Genomic DNA, 21,282 nt, shown 5'->3' with positions numbered 1-21,282 from the left:
TAGGGAGTAGACTAATTGGTTGACTATTGGCAGGAGTAGCGGGTTCTTTGCAGTCTTTTGGAATAGGACAAAGTTTAGCATGCTTCCATACATTTGCAAACATCCCCTTTTCCAGTGACCAATTAAATATGTATCTCAGTGGAACTGCAATCTGGGGAGCAGCACAGCGAAGCAAAAAATTGTCCATAAGATCATAACCTGTAGATGTCCCATCAGGTAATGACTTCAAAAGGTTTAACACCTCCTCCACTGACACCGTTTGCAGACTAAAAGAGCAGATCTTGTTGCTCATAATATGATCATCAATCCATTGGACAATAGCTTGTTTGGAAGAATGTATGTTTACATTGTTGCTCAGTAAATTAATTTTCTTTGTGAAAAAATCTGCAAAATGATTGGCAATATCAACTGGTTTTGTTATTATTCTCCCGTCAACCTCCACACTAGATGGGCATGATGAGATAGATGTACCAAGTAAACCCTTAACTGTATTCCATACCTTTTTAGAATCATTTTTACAATCAATAAAAGCATTGTTGAAAAATAACTTTTTTTCCCTTCGATTCAATTTAACTGCATAATTACGCAATGTTCTATAATTCTGTTAATCAATTTCTGATTTTGATTTGGCTGCTAAGACTTTTAACATATTTCTTTGAGAAAAAGCCTCACCCAGTTCATCATCAATCCATGGAGATGGACGAGCACCAACTGTACTTTTTCTTATAGGGGCATGATGGTCCATAACCTCAGTGAGCAAATCAATAAAACATTCTGTAGCGTGATTTAAATCATCCTCTAGATAAATCAGCTCCCAGGGTACAGCAGCCAAATCATTTAGAAATAGCTCATAATTAAATGTTTTAAAATTTCTCTTGACCACAATCCTAGGGGGTTTCTTTGGAACCTTGGTGTTCATGGTTATGGTCACAATATTATGGTCTGTCCAGCCCACTGGCATTGATCTGGCTTTTAAGCATTGCGATGGTATATTACAGAAAATCAGATCAATGCATGTGTCTGAACGATGACCCAACTTAATTGATGATCTAGTAGTATCATTAACCATTTGTTTCAAACCACAGTTCTCGGCATATCTCATCAATTTTGTTCTATTCAAATTATATTAAAATCACCCAAGATAAATACATCTCTGTTGCTATCTGTGGCCTTGTCAAACCCAGTGCATAAGTCATCCAAATAGGACACCTTAGAGCTAGGAGGTCTATACACACATCCTACCAATATGGCTGCCTGGTGATGCAGATGTACTTGAGCCCATAGTGCCTCTACTTGACATACATTAAGGTCATCCCTCCTCTTAAAAGGTATCTGATTCTGAATATACAGTGCTACACCCCCACCATTCCTATTCCTGTCCCTTCTAAGTAGACTATATCCATGAATGTTAATTTGCCCATCATTTACAGATGCATCTAAATGCGTTTCGGTCAAGGCCAAAATATGAATATTATTTATCTTGACCAAGTTAAAAACCTAATGTATTTTGTTAGGAAGGCTACATACATTAACCTGAGCTATATGCAACCCTTTCCTTGTCAAGTGAAGATCAATAGAGAATGTATTCGTTATAGTTGAAGTTGTCATGATACACTACAACATACAAACTCAAATTTGAACATTAAATTAAAATAGCCAGGGAGTTACTCTAGAGTCCCGATACAATTGCCCGTTGATATAGTTTATCCATCACCATGGAGACTCGTTGATTCAGGCAACGTTTTTCCTTCATGATGGGATATAGTTTCTTTCTCCTTTCATTGATCTCGGTGGGGAAGTGATCATTCATTCCAAAATCAGTGTTTCTGAGTTCTCTGCCCATGTTCTTCGTCATTTCCTTTTGCTTAATTTTGTCAAAACATGCAATAATAGCCCGTGGCCTATTTCCAGAGGCCTTACCTATTCTATGGACTCTGGAGAAAGTGACATCACGCACATCAGTGGGCAGTTTTAGTTGAGTTGACATAAAATCTCGGACTGTGTCCTCACAGCCTCTGCTGTTGTCATTCTCCGGTATCCCTGAAAATATGAGATTGTCCCGCATTGATCGACACTGTACATCAAGCAAGGTTTCTTTAAGTTGTTTGTTCTCCCTTTGTACCACCTCCACCTTGCTATGAATAGAGTCTACAGTACCTTTCATCCCTTTGTACCACCTCCACCTTGCTATGAATAGAGTCTACAGTACCTTTCAGCTCCGTGTTCTCTTTCCTTAGATCATCAATCTGACGTTGGCTAAATTCTAGACTAGCACATAATGCATTGATGTCCTCTCGTAATATATCCAAGATATCAAGTTTGGCAAGCCTTTCATTGATGGATTTTAACAAGTCAACATCCATATCTGTAAACCTCTCCCCACTCGCCACACGCGCCCTCTTACTAGGGGATGGTTTGGTTCCATCGTTGATACCAATTGTCCAACCTGATTTTGGTTTGTTTTGTTGATTGGGTTGGTTGTCCTTAACAATGCTTGACTCCTCAGAAGCTAGCCACATGTTTCTAAGAGTTCGTAAGTATCTCTCGTCAATGAATCGTTCAAGCTCTTCAATGGATTCTGAATCATCCAGCGTGTTTACAGACAGAGTTTAACAAAAAAACGCAGAAGTATACCCGCAGCTATTCAATAGCTTGGAGCAGCTAGCAAGCCTATCCATCAGGGTGCTCTGCTGTCCCCCCCACATTCCAGCTCTATTACACTTCTGTTTTTCCCACAGTGCGTAGCTGGGTTGGTGCGCAATAGTTTTTCTGTTACACTACTTTACAGTACATACAGTAACTATCCTAGTTAGTTTCCCTTGGAAACTCACAGCTCATATCTATTACACTGAGGGTTTCAGTGTATATCTGGGTTAGCTATTATTATCTGACCCTGCTGGTCATTTATGAGAGGACTTGCCACCCCTCAGAGCCTGGTTCCTCTCCAGGTTTCTTAGGTTCCTGCCTTTCTAGGGAGTTGTTTTCTATCCACCATGCTTCTATATCTGCATTGCTTGCTGTTTGGGGTTTTAGGCTGAGTTTCTGTACAGCACTTCGTGACATCGGCTGATGTAAAAAGGGCTTTATAAATACATTTGATTGATTGATTGAGCTGTAGTTTTCTTACACTACTTTACAGTACAGACAGTAACTATCCTAGTTTCCCTTAGAAACTCACATAACAGCTAGATGACACTACTGGTCATATGCAGTGTGTAGCTGGGGTTGTCATATGTTTCTGTTACACTGCAGGGTATACACTACACTTTTCTTCACTCAGAGAGAAATGTCAATTTCCAGTATGGCGTTTTGACCTTGTGAAATGCAAGGTGTCCCTGCCCACAGGCAGCGGACTGTGTCCAAGAAGGGTGACAGTCGGCAGTCATCATGAGGTGCTTGTCGCTGGCATGGGCCTGTGAGAAGCTGCCGAAAGGCCAAACTGAGAGCGGCATGCGGAGTCCCCATGGGTACTGAACACAGTAATGGAAGGCTACAAACTCTAATTCTGATGCCGGCCACGGATATAGTTCTGGTGCCTTTAGTGTCTCAGGGTCTTTTGGTGTTGAAGCCCTGGTTGACTGAATGTTTCCGAATGAGTTCAGATGAAAAGTGTTTCAACCTACATCCGAACCCCTCAGTCTGGCCAAGGGATCTGTTTGACAGACATGTTAAATCGGCCATTACAATTGTCCACATATGCCCCTCTTTCTGTTGCGGGTGAACTAGGGGCTTCACTCAGTTTGTTGTGCACGGCTAGGGCAATGGACACTTACTTTTCACAGACAGAGCCAATACGAAAGCTTTATCAGTTTTCTTTTACTATGGTGAGAGTGTTCTGGGCCAGGGCCTATCCGTCCGGGCTCTCACATTGCATTATGGACACTGTTACTGCAGCATTTCAGCTGGCCCGCCGGCCTTTACCTTTTGCCTTTGGTGGCACATTCTACTGGATGAGTAACTGCCTTACCCGGACGATTGGATAGCCTGCCCCATCCAGGGAACAGGCCACAACGGACACGAGGACCCTCTTGAACCACATTAGAGTTCTGGGCCTCACTGTAAACGAGAAGAGTCACCTGACCCCCTCACAGAAGGTGATCTACCTCGAGATGTCCTTAGACTCGACTTTCATGAAAACAACAAAATCCTATCCTACCTCAACCGTTTCTAGCTTGGACGAGCCATGTCAGTGTTCGATTAACTGTTGGCACTCTGTCTACTGATGGTGGCTTCACTGTTGGTTCCACTAGGCATTCTCCATCAGGCCACTTCAGTGATGGCCGGCATCCAAAACAACACAGACACAGTCAACTGTTGGTGATGAGTGCATGTTTCGCTATCCCGCTCCTTCCTGATCAGAGTTCTCCGCAGAGAGCTGCTGTGCCCTGACGCTCTTTGATGGATTGGGGTGCCATGTTCAGAGGAATGGCGTACACTGGAGCACTCCATGGAGTGATCAACAATTCAATGTGTTGGAGCTCAGGGTGGTTCGCCTAGCTCTCCAACAGTTCCAGCCCAACCTGGTAGGACAGCATTTCCTGGTCCAATGGCTCGGGAGCTCTTGCCATGGGCCCAGAACTGCTTGGCATTACTGCAAGCAGCACATATCCCCGGGGTCCTGAACAATGCAGTGGACATGCTCTCGGACACCCTCAGGTGGTGCTCACTCACGATTGGCCGGCAACAAAGCTTTACGCGTTCTGACCATTTCCCCTGATCACAGCTACGCTAGACAGGGTCATTATGATGGGCCACCAGTGCCATCACAGCAGCAAGATTTGTGACCTATTGCCACAAGAAAAGGGCAACCAGTGAAGAACAAACACCATTGTAAATACAACCCATATTTCTGTTTATTTATTTTCCCTTTTGTACTTTAACCATTTGCACATTGTTACAACACTGTATACATACATAATATGACATTTGAAATGTTTTTTTTCTTTTGGAACTTCTGTGAGTGTAATGTTTACTGTTCATTTTTATTGTTTATTTCACTTTTGTATATTATATACTTCACTTGCTTTGGCAATGTTAACATGTTTCCCATGCCAATAAAGCCCCTTGAATTGAATTGCTCTTGATAGCTCCATTCTGGCCGAGCCCACCAAAGTGGTCTGTTGTGCCTCCTTTCAGGGACCCCCATAGCAGCTGCCCCTGAGGCCTGGCCTGCTCTTTCTGGCTCGGGGTACACTGTGGCACCCGGACCCGCACCGCCTCCATCTTCGGGCTTGGCCTCTGAGAGGTGTTAGTGGACCAGTCTTCAGGACAACATGGTGAACACATTGCGGAGCGCCATGGCTCCTTCTACGAATGCGTCATATCAAATGTGGTGGGGCATATTCTGTACCTGGTTGTGAGAGTCATATGTGCAAACGTTCTGACGGTTTTCACAGTTACTGCTCGATGTGGGCCGAGCGGCATCCACATTGAGAGTGTATCTAGCTGCTATCTTGGCATGCCATGACGACGGCAAAGAGGGAGCCATGAGTGGCTACCCATTGCTCTCCAAATTTATAAAGGGAAATCGACGTCTCTGTCCAGCAATGGCCCACTCGGGCCCCTCATTCTTGCCGAAGGTCCTGTGTCTGATATACATGTCAACCGGCTCTTACATTTGTCCGCATATGCCTTTCTGCTGTGGGTGTTTTTCCCCAAGTGTGCTGTGCCCGGTCAGGGCCCCATTACACAGACACAAGCAATACAGCAGTCTGATCGGCTATTCGTTTTCTATCGATACAGAGACTGTCACATTGGATTGTGGAAACTATTACTACAGCATATCGGCTGGCCAACGGCCTCTGACCTCTTCTGTAGGGGCGCATTCTACTAGAGGAGTAGCTACATCGTGGTCCCTGCTCCGAGGAGTTCCTCTCAGTGACATTTGCGCCTCGGCTAGTTGGGCATCGTCTAGCACCTTTTCTAGGTACTATCTAGTCAATGTTGCCCCTGCCAATGAGGTGGGGATGGCTGTGCTGGTTGTTTGTCTGTGATCTACGGCGCCTCGTAAAAGGACACGAGGTGGAAGTAGTGCGGTGGCAGCTATTTAAGGGGGTCCGCCGCAGCCTCAGCACTTGGAATGTATCCTGCTGCACGGAAGGATACCATATTGGAGTGATCCAATAGGCCACATAACCGTGGTTACATACGTATCCTTCATTTAAGTCTAGTGGTCAAACCTAGTGGTCAAACACAAAAATGGTTCCAATCATTTTTCGACCATTCATTTTATCCATAGTGGATTTTAGAAACTTCGAATAAGGGCTCTGTTTTGTGTAGGCTTACCCAGGCGTGAAGTTTTGATAACCGTGTAAATCTCTCTCGGACAAGGTGACTTTTATTATCAATATATTCGCCTGTATCTACCCACCCCAAAATTAAACGCTAATTAGCTGCTAATGTGGCTATCATACAGAACTACAAATGCCTGTCTCAAGCTTCACGTCACTGACCAGTGCCTTGATGATCTGGATGAGACTGCCGAATCGAGGCAAAGGTAAGAATATCTGGATTAACTATCTAATGTTAGCTACATTTTGTAATTATTAAATTGGCTAAAGTTGTTTAAATTGACAATTCTGTTAACTGTCTTGGGCAATTTTTTAATTGAAAATGCCTGTTATCTAGCTAGCTAGCTCATGGTTAGCAACATTAGCCTGGCTAGATGGATACATAAACTGTCTATTTGTCCAGCCATTTAAATGCATGAGAAATTCATAAAAACAAGTTTAGCTTTCTTTTGCTTTTATAAACCAACATTCTAGCTTGGTAGTTAACTAGCTAGCTAACTTATATGGTGAAGCTAGGGCTAGGCATTCTTGATAATTCTTGTGAATGTTTGATATATAACGCATGCTCCACTCTCAAGTTGAAGTTGAACTTGTTGACTGATGCCATGGCGGCGACTGCTAAGAAGGGAGCAGCTGCGAACCAGAAGACTGCAGCCATGGCAGCACTGGTCCACACCTGCCCTGTGTCAGGTGAGTAGTATTGGATGGTACTGTATGTACCTTTAGGTTCCTCTCCATGTGCAGGCTATTGTACTGGCCTGTGTGGTACAGTCTTTCATATGTGTAGTAGTTTGTTCCATCGTATTGCTTAGTTTGTCATTTTTGTCTACTTTGAATTCAAATCTAAGCCATAGATTGTTTACTTCCTCCATTTTGTACTTGACCTTTATAGATGCAGACCAGAAGACATTCAAGCAGCACTTTGAGAGTAAGTCTCCAATGGTCACAGTACTGATTGATGTGAAGACCTAAGTGACCACACACACTCAAATGGACCTACATCTGGGGTAACGTTCTTATATCGTTCACACACAGTAGACATTGTAAACCACCATGTTGTCAACAAAATGCTGTCCTCAATGCTTAAGTTGTATTGTCTATGGCTCAATTTGTGGAAATGCTGTGATCACTCATTGTCTTTAATGTTGTGATTCACAGACACACGATTACCACGATTTGAATGCTGCAACAGACGGAATAACGTCAAGGGACACTCCTGGACCCCGAGTATGACTGGACATGGGCCGGATATTGACTGGACATGGGCCGGATATTTGTGACATCGACCTAAAAGGGGTGCAGAAGCACACCAGCACCCTATTTTATTTTTATTCCATAATCAACCATCTCTCTAGCTGCCTCTTATTCCACACTATGCCTCTTATGCCCTATGGTCCCTCAACTTCAGACACTATAAACCTCTATAAACCTACCCTATCTTTACCCATTTTGCCTATGCTGCTTCCTTCACTTGTTCTTCTCCTGATTTGATAACATCTAGACTCACTAACAATTTTAAGTGTTGTGGTGTACTGTTTTTGCTACCTTTTTCTCACCTGTGTAACGATGTCCTGCTTATTCTGGGGTTCAGACTGAATGCAGTGGTAAATGTGCTGCTCACAATTGACAGCAGCAACATGGACCTGTTAAATTGACCAGAAGGGTGTTGATATAGCTGCTTTTAGGCATGGCTTCCTTGTTTTGAGTCTGTTAAATGTGTTTCTCATTCTGCTGGAGTTGACCTAGTATTTTATATTAAACCTACCTCACGCATACAGTTTTTCCATTTGTAACTCGCCCATCAAAAACACAATATGATGTTTTACATGTTGTGTTATTTGTGCTGGTCTAATTCCTAAAATGGAAAAGCAGAAGAATCTGTGCGCTATTGGATAGTAATAACAGTTCATATGGTGCTCATCAATGTCACAGGTTTGTGGCATTGATTAATAAATAATTGAATGAATACTTAAATTTAGATGTTTATATGTTATGTATAAAAGGCATATGAATGCATTGTTTACCATTTTGATTTCTTTAAAACAATGTAATTGTTGGAGTGCAGGTGTTTGACTTGATTGATGGGTGACTAGGTGCATTCTTGTCAAATAAATATGCTTAATTAATTAATTCATGATTATGGATACATTCTGCAATGAGTTAATCTGGCATTGAATCTGCAACAGAACATGTCAACAAGTTAGTTCTGAATTGCTTTAATACAGTGGGGTGTTCTGACACAATGAATTGAAATAGATTTCACCTGGTTCATATAGTTGCCAGAAATTATAAGGGATTAAATAAAGACCTCCACCGGCTAAAGGAGAAGAGGATCTGGTAAAACAAGGGTGTCGCTAATATCATGTAGCTAGCTAGCTATATAGCTATATAGCTTCTGTGCAAAAAACGTACTTTGTATTCATGGCACATTATACATATAGTATTCTGTACAAGACAAGACCAAATGCCTAAATAAAATATGGGACTACATTAAAGTGTTCAATATATATTTCGTTTTGGATCAAGGTAGCTAGTAGCTAGCTAGCTGACAGTAAAGGTGTCAGCTAGAGGTGACGTGCAGGATTTGTAGTCTTCCATGGTGTTTACTTTTATGCTAATATATACTGAACAAAAATATAAATGCAACAATTTCAACGATTTTACAGAGTTTACAGTTCATATAAGGGGCGGATCAATGGGTGGTCCTTGGAGGGCATAGGCCCACCCACTTGGGAGCCAGGCCCAGCCAATGAGTTTTTCCCCACAAAAAAGGACATATGACAGACAGAAATACTCCTCAGTGTAATCAGCTGTCCGGGTGTCTGGTCTCAGACGATCCCGCAGGTGAAGAAGCCGCATGTGTAGGTTCTGGGCTGGAGTGGTTACACGTGGTCTGCGGTTGTGAGGCCAGTTGGATGTATCATGTCAAATTCTCTAAAATGGCGTTGGAAGCGGCTTATGGTAGAGAAATGAACATTCAGTTCTCTGGCAACATCTCTGGTGGACATTCCTGCAGTCAGCATGCCAATTGCACGATCCCTCAAAACTTGAGATATCTGTGGAATAGTGTTGTGTGACAAAACTGCACATTTTAGAGTGGCCTTCTATTGTCCAGAACAAGGTGCACCTGTGTAATGATCATGCTGTTTAATCAGATTCTTGATATTCTTGGCAAAGGAGAAATGCTCACTTACAGGGATGTAAACAAATGTGTGCACAAAATTTGAGAGAAATAAGCTTTTTTTGTGCTTATGGAACATTTCTGGGATCTTTTATTTCAGCTCATGAGACATGGGACCAACACTTTACATGTTGTGTTTATATTTTTGCTCTAGATATATATATATAAGTCACCTTGTCCGAGAGAGATTTACACAGTTGTCAAAACGTCATGTCAGGGTAAGCCTACACGAAACACATTCTAAAATCCACAAAGGACAAAATTATTGGAACTATTTCCGTGTTTGACTGTTAGGTTTTATGGGTGTTTTATGACCCGTCCACTGTGTTGCTCAATGTTACCTTGCTTTTAATGTGTGTAGGTAGCTAGAATAACGGTAGCTAGTGATCAGGGCAAGTACTGTGCTACAACACTACAAAGTCAGATTTAAAGGGGCAATCTGCAGTTGCTACATCTATTTTTGGACTTATAAATGAATGATATGTACCCATTGATTCTTGACGAATATAACTTATGCCTCATTATCTTAGTTTAACTGTCGTAACCCATCAGAACCCAAAATAGGCTCTAGTTTTTTTTTCTTCTCTATTTGTAAACAAAGTACCCTGTGTAGCCTCATCATGGTTAAAACTAGAATTTTGATATCATGGATCGTTAGTCCTTGCATCCATAGCGCTGTCTATGAATTTGAGAGTGGTTACATTTCTCCAGCAAAATATCAATTTAATTCTTATCAAAACATCATTAGGCATGTATATAATAAAGAAATACTGATATTTTAGCACAATTACAGTAAATTTGCATATTCTGTCAAACCAAAATATATATATTTTTCCCTTAAATAATAATCTGCAGCTTTTCTTTTCAAAGGACAAGCCACACTAGTACTAAAAAGCTGATTTACCATCATTTGAATATAGTATCATTTAGTTTTTAGAAATGTTAAGTAAATATAATTTGTCATATTTGTGGTAAAAACGACTGCTATTTAAAGGGCCGGTACACCCAGTATTTTAATATACTTAATTTTATCGACAAAAGTGATCCATCCTGTCACGTTTGTCGTAAGGAGAAGCGGACCAAAGTGCAGCGTGATTCTCGTTCCACATCATTTTATTGAACTGTGAAACTTTGCAATACATACAAATAAACTAAAGAACAAAAATAACAAACCGTGACGCAGAGGTGAAACATACACTACTCAAAATTAATCTCCCACAAATCCAGGTGGGAAAAAAAAAAAAAAACCTACTTAAGTATGATCTCCAATTAGAGACAACGAGGACCAGCTGCCTCTAATTGGAGATAATCCCAAACAAAACCAACATAGAAATACAAAACTAGAACATGAACATAGAAATACAAAACATAGAAAAACACCCCCTGTCACACCCTGACCTACTCTACCATAGAAAATAACATCTTATTATGGTCAGGACGTGACACATCCATTGATCCTGAGAGACAATGACAAAAAATAAGTTTTAGTTTTCTTTATTTACTTACCTCACATCCAGCATTAGCATCACTACTAGAGAATCAATAGGTGTGTTAGGGCTTATGGTAGGATACCTAGAAAAGCATGCCCAAATCCCTTTAAATCAAATGTTATAGCAAACCAAATACCATAATAAGTTGCACATATAGAATATTGGAGTATATTATAGGAATGATATTATATTTCCTGTAAAATAACATTTTTTTCTGAGAATACACACCAATACAGCACTATGTGTACATATAGATGAGTAGCTGGTTTCTGTATTACAGTTCTACCAAGTATTCATTCCACTGAAATACTTTTATGAGCCGTTTTGACTGCAACTAAGCATATATGTAAGGTAATATTGATTGTAAAAAAATATATATATGCACTGTATATCATTTTTTAAAACTTGATATATCATATAAGGCTGTTTTTTGCACTAGATTGCAGGAAATGGCATTTATAAGTGTTCAATAATCTCTGAGTCCAAAGGAAGGCACTTCCCCCCTACGAGCCTCCCCCCAGCCGTACTCAGAAGCACCACCTTGTTAAAACATCCATTGGTGGATTTTTACATGTGCTAAAATAAGATTATTTTGGTTTTGTACACAGCCATATGATATGTGGTATAGAAAAGTACAATCTTAGGCGAATACATGGGGAGCTATATCTCTGCAGATGATCTGTCTATCTGGTCAAAATCACTGATACAGGTCCCCCTCCAGCTAACCTTTTTGCTTTGTTTTAGCTGTTCTTCAACTCTGCAATCCCTGTCGTGGTTGGGATAAGATACTGCCTGGATGTGATCTTCGTGTTGAACATAATTTCACGCTTTTACATTGGATATGAAAGTAATGGTGTAGTCATAATTGATTCTAAACCAGTGCAGAGAAAATATCTCCGAACATGGTTTATCATGGACCTGTTGGCTGTTCTTCCCTTTGAGACTCTGAGATATGCCTCGCCTGAATTGCATTTTATGCATATCAATCGATGTCTAAGAGTCTTACGGCTGTTTGACATAATATGTAAGTTTCTTGATTTCATTTGATTGTTTTATTGTACAATAGTGATGACATTAATCACTACTGTATTTGTAAACCACCTAAAGCCCTAACTTTTACATAATAATAATGGTACATGTTAATGATTAACATAATGACAACAAGATAAAATTATAGAATTCGATTTACTGTGGCAAAAAAAACGGTTAGCTTAATTTATATTGTAAAAATTCTTCCAAAACTGCCAATTAATCCAATCTTAACCTGTATATACTGTCTCATATTGTTTCAATTAAGCGTCCTTTGGAAAAGAACCTGACACCAACAAGATACATGTTGCAGTCCTGAATTCCTTTTCTATTGTTGTCCTCTGTGTTCAAGTCTCTGCGTGTGCCTGGTGAGTTGGTCTTTTAGTCAAAATTACATGGCCCTTCAAACCACCCACCATTCAAAGGCCTCTTTACAAGTAAGACTATGACATGGTTTTTCCTTCAGTCTCAAGATGAAAGATAAAATACTTACATTTTAAAGTTGAATTCCTTATTATTTTCTTTATTTTTGAATACTAGGTACAATCAGGCGTGTATAGCTGCTCATGGTGGCCATCCAAGGGAGTGTCCAAAAGAGGAGAACTGGTTACAGCTGTTGCCAGAGTGTACGTTTTAGAGTTTCTTCTTTGCAAAATGAGGTAGTTAGCTAGGTACTATATGTATGTAGAGCAGGGCTCTACAGTGCAACCATTTTACTCACATATGCGCCTAAATATTGTGCTGTGCGACCTGTAATTTTCATCTAGGAGGAAAAACGAGAGTCAGCATAGAGCCCTGATGTAGAGCAAAACATTCTCTAATGACTGGAAACAGATGGGATTTGTTTCATAAGTGTTGATCAACAATGTAATCCCATCATTGGTGTTGATAAGCATGTTAACATCACTAAGATGTTAATAAATGTATCATTGTAGGTGCATGTATGAATGAGTCACTGTTATGTATTGAATTCAATGTTTTTTCTTGAAGTTTCAACCAATTTGACTGGAGTAACAGATTTGGAGTTTTATGCCACGTCACTATACTGGTCTGCAATAACTCTATGTTCTGTGGGGTAAGTAAGTTGATTTTTAGTGGGTTTAAATATATATATTTTACCAGTACCACTTGGATACAGTGAGCGATGTTAGACAAAGGCTCTTAAACATCATAAAATAACCATCTGGGCTACCTATAACCACATGGATGCTTTGTGATGTTCTCCATACATTTGTGTTCCTCTGTATTTGCATTAGTTTGTTTTTGATGTGCACAGGTGTTTTGTATTGAATGCTTTAGAATACTGGTAATTTTTCATAAAGAACTGAAAGTATAATAATATTTAGATTTTCTTAGCTATGGAGACATACATGCTATGAAGATCCCAGAGGTTATGGTTGCCTCACTGGTAATGGTGGTTGGTTTATTTGCCTTCATTGGAGTCATCGCGACAGGAATGAGCTCCATCATTAGCAATCTGGATGCCCGGAGAGGAAGGTTCTGCCATCGAATGGAGTCCATTTGTCTTCATATGGTATATCTCAACACCCATTGACATAATTTAGTGATAATGCCCGAGAAGACGGTGTTTGGAGGATATATTGGCACGTGTGTTGTTAGGACAAACCCTGTCAATATGTCCTCCAAACACCGGTTTCCAGGCCATTATCACTTTTATACAACGGCTTACCAAAATATTCAAATAATGATTGACATATTTTAATAAAAAATAAATGTTATTTTGATTAATTTATTCATACTATTTTATCCTTCCACAAGATATAGTCCCGACACAAATCTAGGGTTGCTACCCAAGCCTGCTGGTCGTTCGTTCTATCGGTTCGGTTGCTAGAGACGCGACCCAGGTGTTCAGTCTTTTTGTTCTGTATCTTTGGCAGTCGTTCTAAGTGTTCCAATGCCATACTGGCTGGCACCATTCTTATCCCTTACTTGCTGGCTAGCCAACTACGGCTAACTTACCGTCACGCCAAAAAGTGCAGCCAGAATAACAGCAAAGTGGATTCATTTTCATTTGTTTAAGCTGTTTTCTAAAGACATTTATTTGGATACATCCATAATAATGAGCTAATGAGGCGTGATTTCACCTGGCATAGAAAATGTGTTCACTCATCAGGACACTGTTGTTCAGAGGAGCTAGCCAACAACACAGCTAACACAGTCACTTCAAACTGAAGCTGGAAAGGCTGCAAACTAGCTGCAATACATTTTGTTTTATCTTTTTTTCAATTGACATTTCTTTGTATATATCCATAAAAAATTATGCCAGCAGATTAATGATTTCATCTGGCTGAGAAATACTAAATGTTAGTCTAAAAGACATGTGAGATAATGTCTAGATGCTTTTTATAGTGGAGATCAAGTTAATAAATTGCTTGGCTGGGCTGATGAGACAGTGGATAGGCATTTTAACGTCATAGATTTAGCCGATGGTAACTTGTGGAATAGACACCGGCTAGAATGCAGTTTGAACCAATCTGCATTCAGGATTGGACCTACCCGTTGTATAAAAAATGAATAATCGTGATAAAAACAACAGCTTTTCTTTGTCTTTTTCCAGAAACAAATGGGATTGCCAGAGGAAGTTCAAACATGGGTGCATAAATATTACTATTATCTGTGGACGCATCGCAAAGGCAGTATAATCGCTGGCCTACTGGATGACCTTCCTTTTGCTCTACATTCAGAAATATCCTCTGCTTGTTACAAACCTCTGATGAAAAAGGTAAGATTTGTTTTAATGTGTACCTTGGTTTGTTCAGCCATGTATGATCCTTATAGTACTAAGATAAAGTCAAAGGCTTGAACTGTTGAGACAATGAGTATTCAATGTTTTGTATTCTCTTTCAGACAACCCTGTTTCATGATACCGAAGATGGCTTCAAAAGAGCTTTGTCACTTAAATTCAACACCTACACATACAGTCCTGGACAAATTTTGGCAAAGCCTGGAGAAATCAATCAAAATGCATACTACATTGAACATGGAGTGGTGCAGGTACATTTAGTTTATTCTTTGAATATCAGCAGTCATCACTTTGATGCCATCATAATGAATAATAGTTTTACATTAAACATGATTAAACTAGTTAGTACAAAACTTTAATCGATCATCCAAATCTTTACCAAACTAAAGTGAAAATGTATAGTCCTATGCTGTAAACATTGAGTGTCCAACCAAATCTCCATATTTCAAAATGAATTCATTAGAAAATTGCTTTCCTTTACAAATTATTATGCCCTCCTTACAGGTATTAGGAGATAATCATTGTGACAAAGTTGCCCGTTTGCTGCCTGGATCGTTAATTGGAGAGGTATGGCAAAGAGCATCACGTCTGTTTTGATATTTTGAAATGTTTATAAAAAAAAATATGTGTTTGTAAGCTATTCCATGGGCTTATGCATCATGTGTGTGTAAAATATGATTATTGTCCTTCAAGGCTTATCTGATGTACAGAATTCCGAGAAACACTACGATTTGTGCAGCAACATTGTGTGAAATTTGTGTGTTGGAACGCAGTGATCTTCTGGCATTGTTTGCGGATTACCCAGAAGGTAGGTATAGTTTTTTTTAAATCACATTTTGATAGAACATATTGTTTAATGTAGTGTACATCCCTTGAAATCTGTTCTTTGAAATCTGTATTTTCTGTGACATTACAAATACTGTCATATTGCAAAATAAAATATCTTCAACAGCTGGTTTGAAGATAGCAAGAACAGCTCAGAAACGGCTGCATAATGTTAAGCATCCTATTAGGGAAGCCTTTGCTCTAGGAGTGGCATCGAACCCCCAGAATGTGGTTTTTCAGAAGGATTTAAGTGTAAATCTGTTGGTAAGTATGAGTTCTATCACAAGCCATTTCATCCAGTGTTCATGCTTCAGCGATGTACAGTACCAGTCAAAAGTTTGGACACACCTACTCATTCAAGGGTTTTTCTTTATTTTAACTATTTTCTACATTGTAGAATAATAGTGAAGATGTCAAAACCATGAAATAACACATATGGAATCATATAGTAATGTTGATGTTATTCTTTCATTTAACTAGGCAAGTCAGTTAAGAACAAATTTTTATTTTCAATAATGGCCTAGGAATAGTGGGTTAACTGCCTTGTTCAGGGGCAGAACGACACATTTATGCCTTGTCAGCTCAGGGATTTGATCTTGCAACCTTGCGGTTACAAGTCCAACGCTCTAACCACTAGGCTACCTGCCACCGCTTAATAACACAGACCCCAAAGCAAATCAGGGGAGGTAAATAAGGTTATTCAAAGAGGATAAACCATAGATGTTATGCTGAGATGTAGATGATAGATGGTCGTTCCTTCCCTGTCCTCAGTGATGATGTCCTCAGTGATGATGTCCTCAGTGATGATGTCCTGTGATTCTCGCCACAGAACAAAGGGACAGAATGTAGTTTTATAGCCCTGCCCTAGCCTGTGATTGACCAATTACAATTCCTTGCAATAAAACTGTGCCAATGGAAAAATAACAAGTATCCTATTTCAGGTTGGACCAATGAGCACGTGCCACACGTAGCTATAAGTTCAGGACTGACATTCCTAACAGATGTTGAACTGAAAACCAACTATTTCCATTGATAATTCCCTATTGACCATTAGTACTCTATTGCCCTCTCGTCCTCTGCGTTGTGTATTTATTTTTGACATATTCTTACAGTAACCAAAAAATGTTTTAAACAAATCAAAATCCATTTTGTATTTTATATTCTTCAAAGTAGCCATCCTTTGCCTTGATGACAGCTTTGCACGCTCTTGGCATTCTCTCAACCAGCTTCACCTGGAATGCTTTTCCAACAGTCTTGAAGGAGTTTCCACATATGCTGAGCACTTGTTGGCTGCTTTTCCTTCACTCTGCTGTCCAACTCATCCCAAACCATCTCAATTGGGTTGAGGTCGGGTGATTGTGGAGGCCAGGTCATCTGATGCAGCACTCCATCACTCTCCTTATTGATCAAATAGCCCTTACACAGCCTGGAGGTGTGTTGGGTCATTGTCCTGTTGAAAAACAAATGATAGTCCCACTAAGCGCAAACCAGATGGGAAGGAGTATCGCTGCAGAATGCTGTGGCAGCCATGCTGGTTAAGTGTGCTTTGAATTCTAAATAAATCACGGACAGTGTCACCAGCAAAGCACCTCTATGCTTATTTGAGCTGTTCTTGCCATAATATGGACTTGGTCTTTTACCAAATAGGGCTATCTTCTGTTTACCACCCCTACCTTGGCACAACACAACTGATTGGCTCAAACACATTAAGAAGGAAATTCCACAAATTACCTTTTAACAAGGCACAGCTGTTAATTGAAATGCATTCCAGGTGACTACCTCGTGAAGGTAGTTGAGAGAATGCCAAGAGTGTGCAAAGCTGTCATCAAGGCAAAGTGTGGCTACTTTGAAGAATTTCAAATATAAAATATATTTAGATTTGTTTAACACTTTGGTTGCTACAAGATTCCATATGTGTTATTTCATAGTTTTGATGTCTTCACTATTATTCTACAATGTAGAAAATTGTAAAAATAAAGAAAAACCCTGGAATGAGTAGGTGTGGCAAACCTTTGACTGGTACTGTACGTCTTTTTGAGGAAAATAGACTTGGCGTGATGTTATTGTATTTACAACTAATTATTTTCCTTTTCAGCCAAGGGATCAGAAGATTTTTACATTGTTTATGGAATATCTTGCAAACCACTCCCACAATGTCTCTTCATCAGTTAAAACATCTACAGATGTGAAAAGGGTAGGTTAGATGAACGAAGCAAATTGCTCAGAAATAAGAACATTTATTTAATTGTACAGTTGAAGTCGGAAGTTTACATACACATAGGTTGGAGTCAATAAAACTAGTTTTTTCAACCACTCCACAAATTTCTTGTTAACAAACTATAGTTTTGGCAAGTCAGTTAGGACATCTACTTTGTGCATGACACAAGTCATTTTCCCAACAATTGTTTACAGACAGATTATTTCACTTATAATTCACTGTATCACAATTCCAGTGGGTCAGAAGTTTACATACACTAAGTTAACTGTACCTTTAAACAGCTTGGAATATTCCAGAAAATGATGTCATGGCTTTAGAAGCTTCTGATACACTAATTGACATAATTTGAGTCAATTGGAGGTGTACCTGTGGATGTATTTCAAGGCCTACCTTCAAACTCAGTGACTCTTTGCTTGACATCATGGGAAAATCCAAAGAAATCAGCCAAGACCTCAGAAGAAAAATTGGAGACCTCCACAAGTCTGGTTCATCCTTGGGAGCAATTTCCAAATGCCTGAAGGTACCACGTTCATCTGTACAAAAAATAGTATGCAAGTATAAACACCATGGGACCATGCGGCCTTCATACCGCTCAGGAACGAGACGCGTTCTGTCTCCTAGAGATGAACGTACTTTGGTGCGAAAAGTGCAAATCAATCCCAGAACAACAGCAAAGGACCTTGTGAAGATGCTAGAGGAAACGGGTACAAAAGTATCTATATCTATAGTAAAACGAGTCCTATATTGACATAACCTGAAAGGCTGCTCAGCAAGGAAGAAGCCACTGCTCCAAAACCGCATAAAAATGCCAGACTACGGTTTGCAACTGCACATGGGGACAAAGATTGTTCTTTTTGGAGAAATGTCCTCTGGTCTGATGAAACAAAAAAATAACTGTTTGGCCATAATGACCATCGTTGTGTTTGGAGGAAAAAGGGGGAGGCTTGCAAGCCGAAGAACACCATCCCAACCGTGAAGTACTGGGGTGGCAGCATCATGTTGTGGGGGTGCTTTGCTGCGGGAGGAACTGGTGCACTTCACAAAATAGATGGCATCATGAGGCAGGAAAATGATGTGGGTATATTGAATCAGCATCTCAAGACATCAGTCAGGAAGTTAAAGCTTGGTTGCAAATGTGTCTTCCAAATGGACAATGACCCCAAGCATACTTCCAAAGTTGTGTCAAAATGACTTGAGGACAACAAAGTTAAGGTATTGGAGTGGCCATCACAAAGCCCTGACCTCAGTCCTATAGAAAATGTGTGGGCAGAACTGAAAAAGTGTGTGCGAGCAAGGAGGCCTACAAACCTGACTCCATTACAGCAGCTCTGTCAAGAGGAATGGGCCAAAATTCACCCAATTTATTGTGGGAAGCTTGTGGAAGGCTACCCAAAACGTTTGACCCAAGTTAAACGATTTAATGGAAATGCTACCAAATACTAATTGAGTGTATGCAAACTTCTGACCCACTGGGAATGTGATGAAAGAAATAAAAGCTGAAATGAATCATTCTCTCTGTTATTCTGACATTTCACATTCTTAAAATAAAGTTGTAATCCTAACTGGCCTAAAACGGGGAATTTTTACTAGGATTAAATGTCAAGAATTGTGAAAAACTGAGTTTAAATGTATTTGGCTAAGGTGTTGTAAACTTCCGACTTCAACTGTATATCCTTCTATGAGATCTTAATATCTAGATTTTTTTTGTTCCCAGTCTGTTTGGATGAGAACTATTCGACCAGATGGCATTTTTGCTCAGAAGTGGGAGGTTTTTATGTTTTGGTGTATCACCATTTCAATTTTTATTGAAACATGGGTACTTTTTTTCACCAACAACCTAGACACAAAGGGTGAGTCGTGTTGGAATTGTTCAATGACCTGATTTTCCAGACCACCACTAGAACAACTGTAATCTCTTTTGTTGGAAGAAATGCATCCACCACTAAAGGTTAGCGAGTCCTTAATCTAAAATGAATCGATTACTGAAAATGTTTTAGTGATTTTTTTTTTTAATGGCTTTACAGGCTTTTACAATGAAGGATGGGGTGCGCTTTATCTTACAATCAGCTCATTGGTTGATGTTTTTGCCATTATCGACATATTTGTGAACCTCCGCACAGAAGTTTTTACAAAAGATGGTAATGTGTTGGTCTTCGTTGTTTTATAGAAATTATTTGATAGGTTTGATACTGATGCCATTTCAGTGAATAGAAACACGCATGTTAATTGTGGTTTATTTTCTCTGTTAACAAAGGCTATCAAGCTGACATAATGTGTATTTTTGACAACTATCGAAAATCTTGGAATCTGTATTATGACGTCCTGGCTGTTTTCCCTTTGGACTTGTTCTCTTTTACAACAAGTGGAGAAGCACATTGGAGAGTTTTAGGCTATGTCCGGGGGAATCGTCTTATTTGGATTCGGAAGGTAACAAGTTTAATGTCTCATAGTTTTATGACCATGTAGGTCATTGTGTGGCTGAACCTGAACACAAATGTTCTTACATTCCAGGTTTGTTTGTTTTTCAACAAAAAAGAAAATGACATGGATAAGAACCTGTTTGAGCTAAGAACGGCTAAATGTCTTTTCCTCCTGATTTTCTCTGTGCACTGCTGCTCTGGAGTACTGTATCTCACAGGCTGCAAGGACTTCAGGTAATATTCCAACCTTTTAGAAAAAAAGACAATGGGTTGGAAGTGTTAATGAATTCTGTTTCAATTGATGTTTAGACAAATATTACATTTTTCCATAGGTGTGATGAAGAGTCATGGGCCTGGAACACAGGACTGAAGGCCAGCCATAGCAACTTGTACCATTATATGATTTCCATTTATTGGACCACAACAAGCATGACAACCATTGGTAAGATTAAGTCCACCCTGCTCAGTAAGTACAACAGTACAGTGCCTTAAACCTTTCATAACTGAATCTTTCTCTCTCAGGATATGGTGACATTGTTCCCAGCACTATGAAAGAGCGACTTACTGCTGTGTTTGTTTGCTTCATTGGCTTGTTTGTCTTTAACTATATCATCAGTCAAGTCTATGCCACATTGGCCAGTCAGAATGCTGCCAGGTAAATATTTTTAACTTTTGTGTGTTTTTTAATCGTGAGTGTGTATTGATGTGCATTGGTTTATAACTCCTAAGCAAGACTATCTTTTCTCCAGGGTTACATTTCAGAATCTCCTCTCAGCTATGGCCAACTTCATGGAAGGCCATGACCTTAGTTTATCTCTTCAAACAAGGGTCACTGAGTATATGAGTCTTCTTTGGTCAAAGTACCAGTAAGTTTGTTTTTAAGTTTTTCAAATATATCTCAGAGGCCATTCCTTTCATTAGACCAAATATGTATTATTATTTTTATGTTTCAGGGGTCAAGCATACCCAGGAGGCCAATTTTTAATGCATGACTTGCCAATCGAACTTCAACAGATTGTCCTGATGAAAGAGAGAGGGAGGTTCTTGTCAAAGGTATCCATATTT

General features: G+C 39.7%; 1 protein-coding gene and 1 long non-coding RNA gene across 8 annotated transcripts in view; one reads left to right on the top strand and one right to left on the bottom strand.

The window, feature by feature from the left end:
* Positions 1 to 21,282, top strand: part of cngk (cyclic nucleotide-gated potassium channel) — a 36,774-nt gene that overhangs the window by 4,393 nt on the left and 11,099 nt on the right. For 5 of the 7 annotated variants that reach the window (XM_029699633.1, XM_029699634.1, XM_029699636.1 and 2 more), the window contains 19 exons: positions 11,706 to 11,985; positions 12,259 to 12,358; positions 12,531 to 12,616; positions 12,981 to 13,065; positions 13,347 to 13,524; positions 14,569 to 14,733; positions 14,859 to 15,005; positions 15,259 to 15,321; positions 15,448 to 15,562; positions 15,707 to 15,843; positions 17,675 to 17,773; positions 19,512 to 19,647; positions 19,822 to 19,935; positions 20,052 to 20,224; positions 20,309 to 20,451; positions 20,550 to 20,659; positions 20,740 to 20,872; positions 20,967 to 21,083; positions 21,171 to 21,270. In XM_029699633.1, coding sequence (XP_029555493.1) covers positions 11,706 to 11,985; positions 12,259 to 12,358; positions 12,531 to 12,616; positions 12,981 to 13,065; positions 13,347 to 13,524; positions 14,569 to 14,733; positions 14,859 to 15,005; positions 15,259 to 15,321; positions 15,448 to 15,562; positions 15,707 to 15,843; positions 17,675 to 17,773; positions 19,512 to 19,647; positions 19,822 to 19,935; positions 20,052 to 20,224; positions 20,309 to 20,451; positions 20,550 to 20,659; positions 20,740 to 20,872; positions 20,967 to 21,083; positions 21,171 to 21,270 — 2,481 coding nt within the window. Of the gene's footprint in view, positions 1 to 11,705; positions 11,986 to 12,258; positions 12,359 to 12,530; positions 12,617 to 12,690; positions 13,066 to 13,336; positions 13,525 to 14,568; positions 14,734 to 14,858; positions 15,006 to 15,258; positions 15,322 to 15,447; positions 15,563 to 15,706; positions 15,844 to 17,674; positions 17,774 to 19,511; positions 19,648 to 19,821; positions 19,936 to 20,051; positions 20,225 to 20,308; positions 20,452 to 20,549; positions 20,660 to 20,739; positions 20,873 to 20,966; positions 21,084 to 21,170; positions 21,271 to 21,282 lie in introns of those variants that run through there. The other 2 variants (XM_029699639.1, XM_029699638.1) reach the window with 2 other exon arrangements.
* On the bottom strand, positions 1,870 to 2,500 carry LOC115153937 (uncharacterized). Its single transcript, XR_003867793.1, has 2 exons — positions 2,178 to 2,500; positions 1,870 to 2,125 (listed from the first exon to the last, which is right to left on the bottom strand). It is a non-coding gene; the product is annotated as an uncharacterized LOC115153937 (long non-coding RNA).

Source organism: Salmo trutta, chromosome 19 (genome assembly GCF_901001165.1).
Source record: "Salmo trutta chromosome 19, fSalTru1.1, whole genome shotgun sequence".
NCBI lineage: Eukaryota > Metazoa > Chordata > Actinopteri > Salmoniformes > Salmonidae > Salmo > Salmo trutta.
Note: the sequence above shows the minus strand (reverse complement) of the source record. Positions and strands in the feature narration are given on the sequence as shown.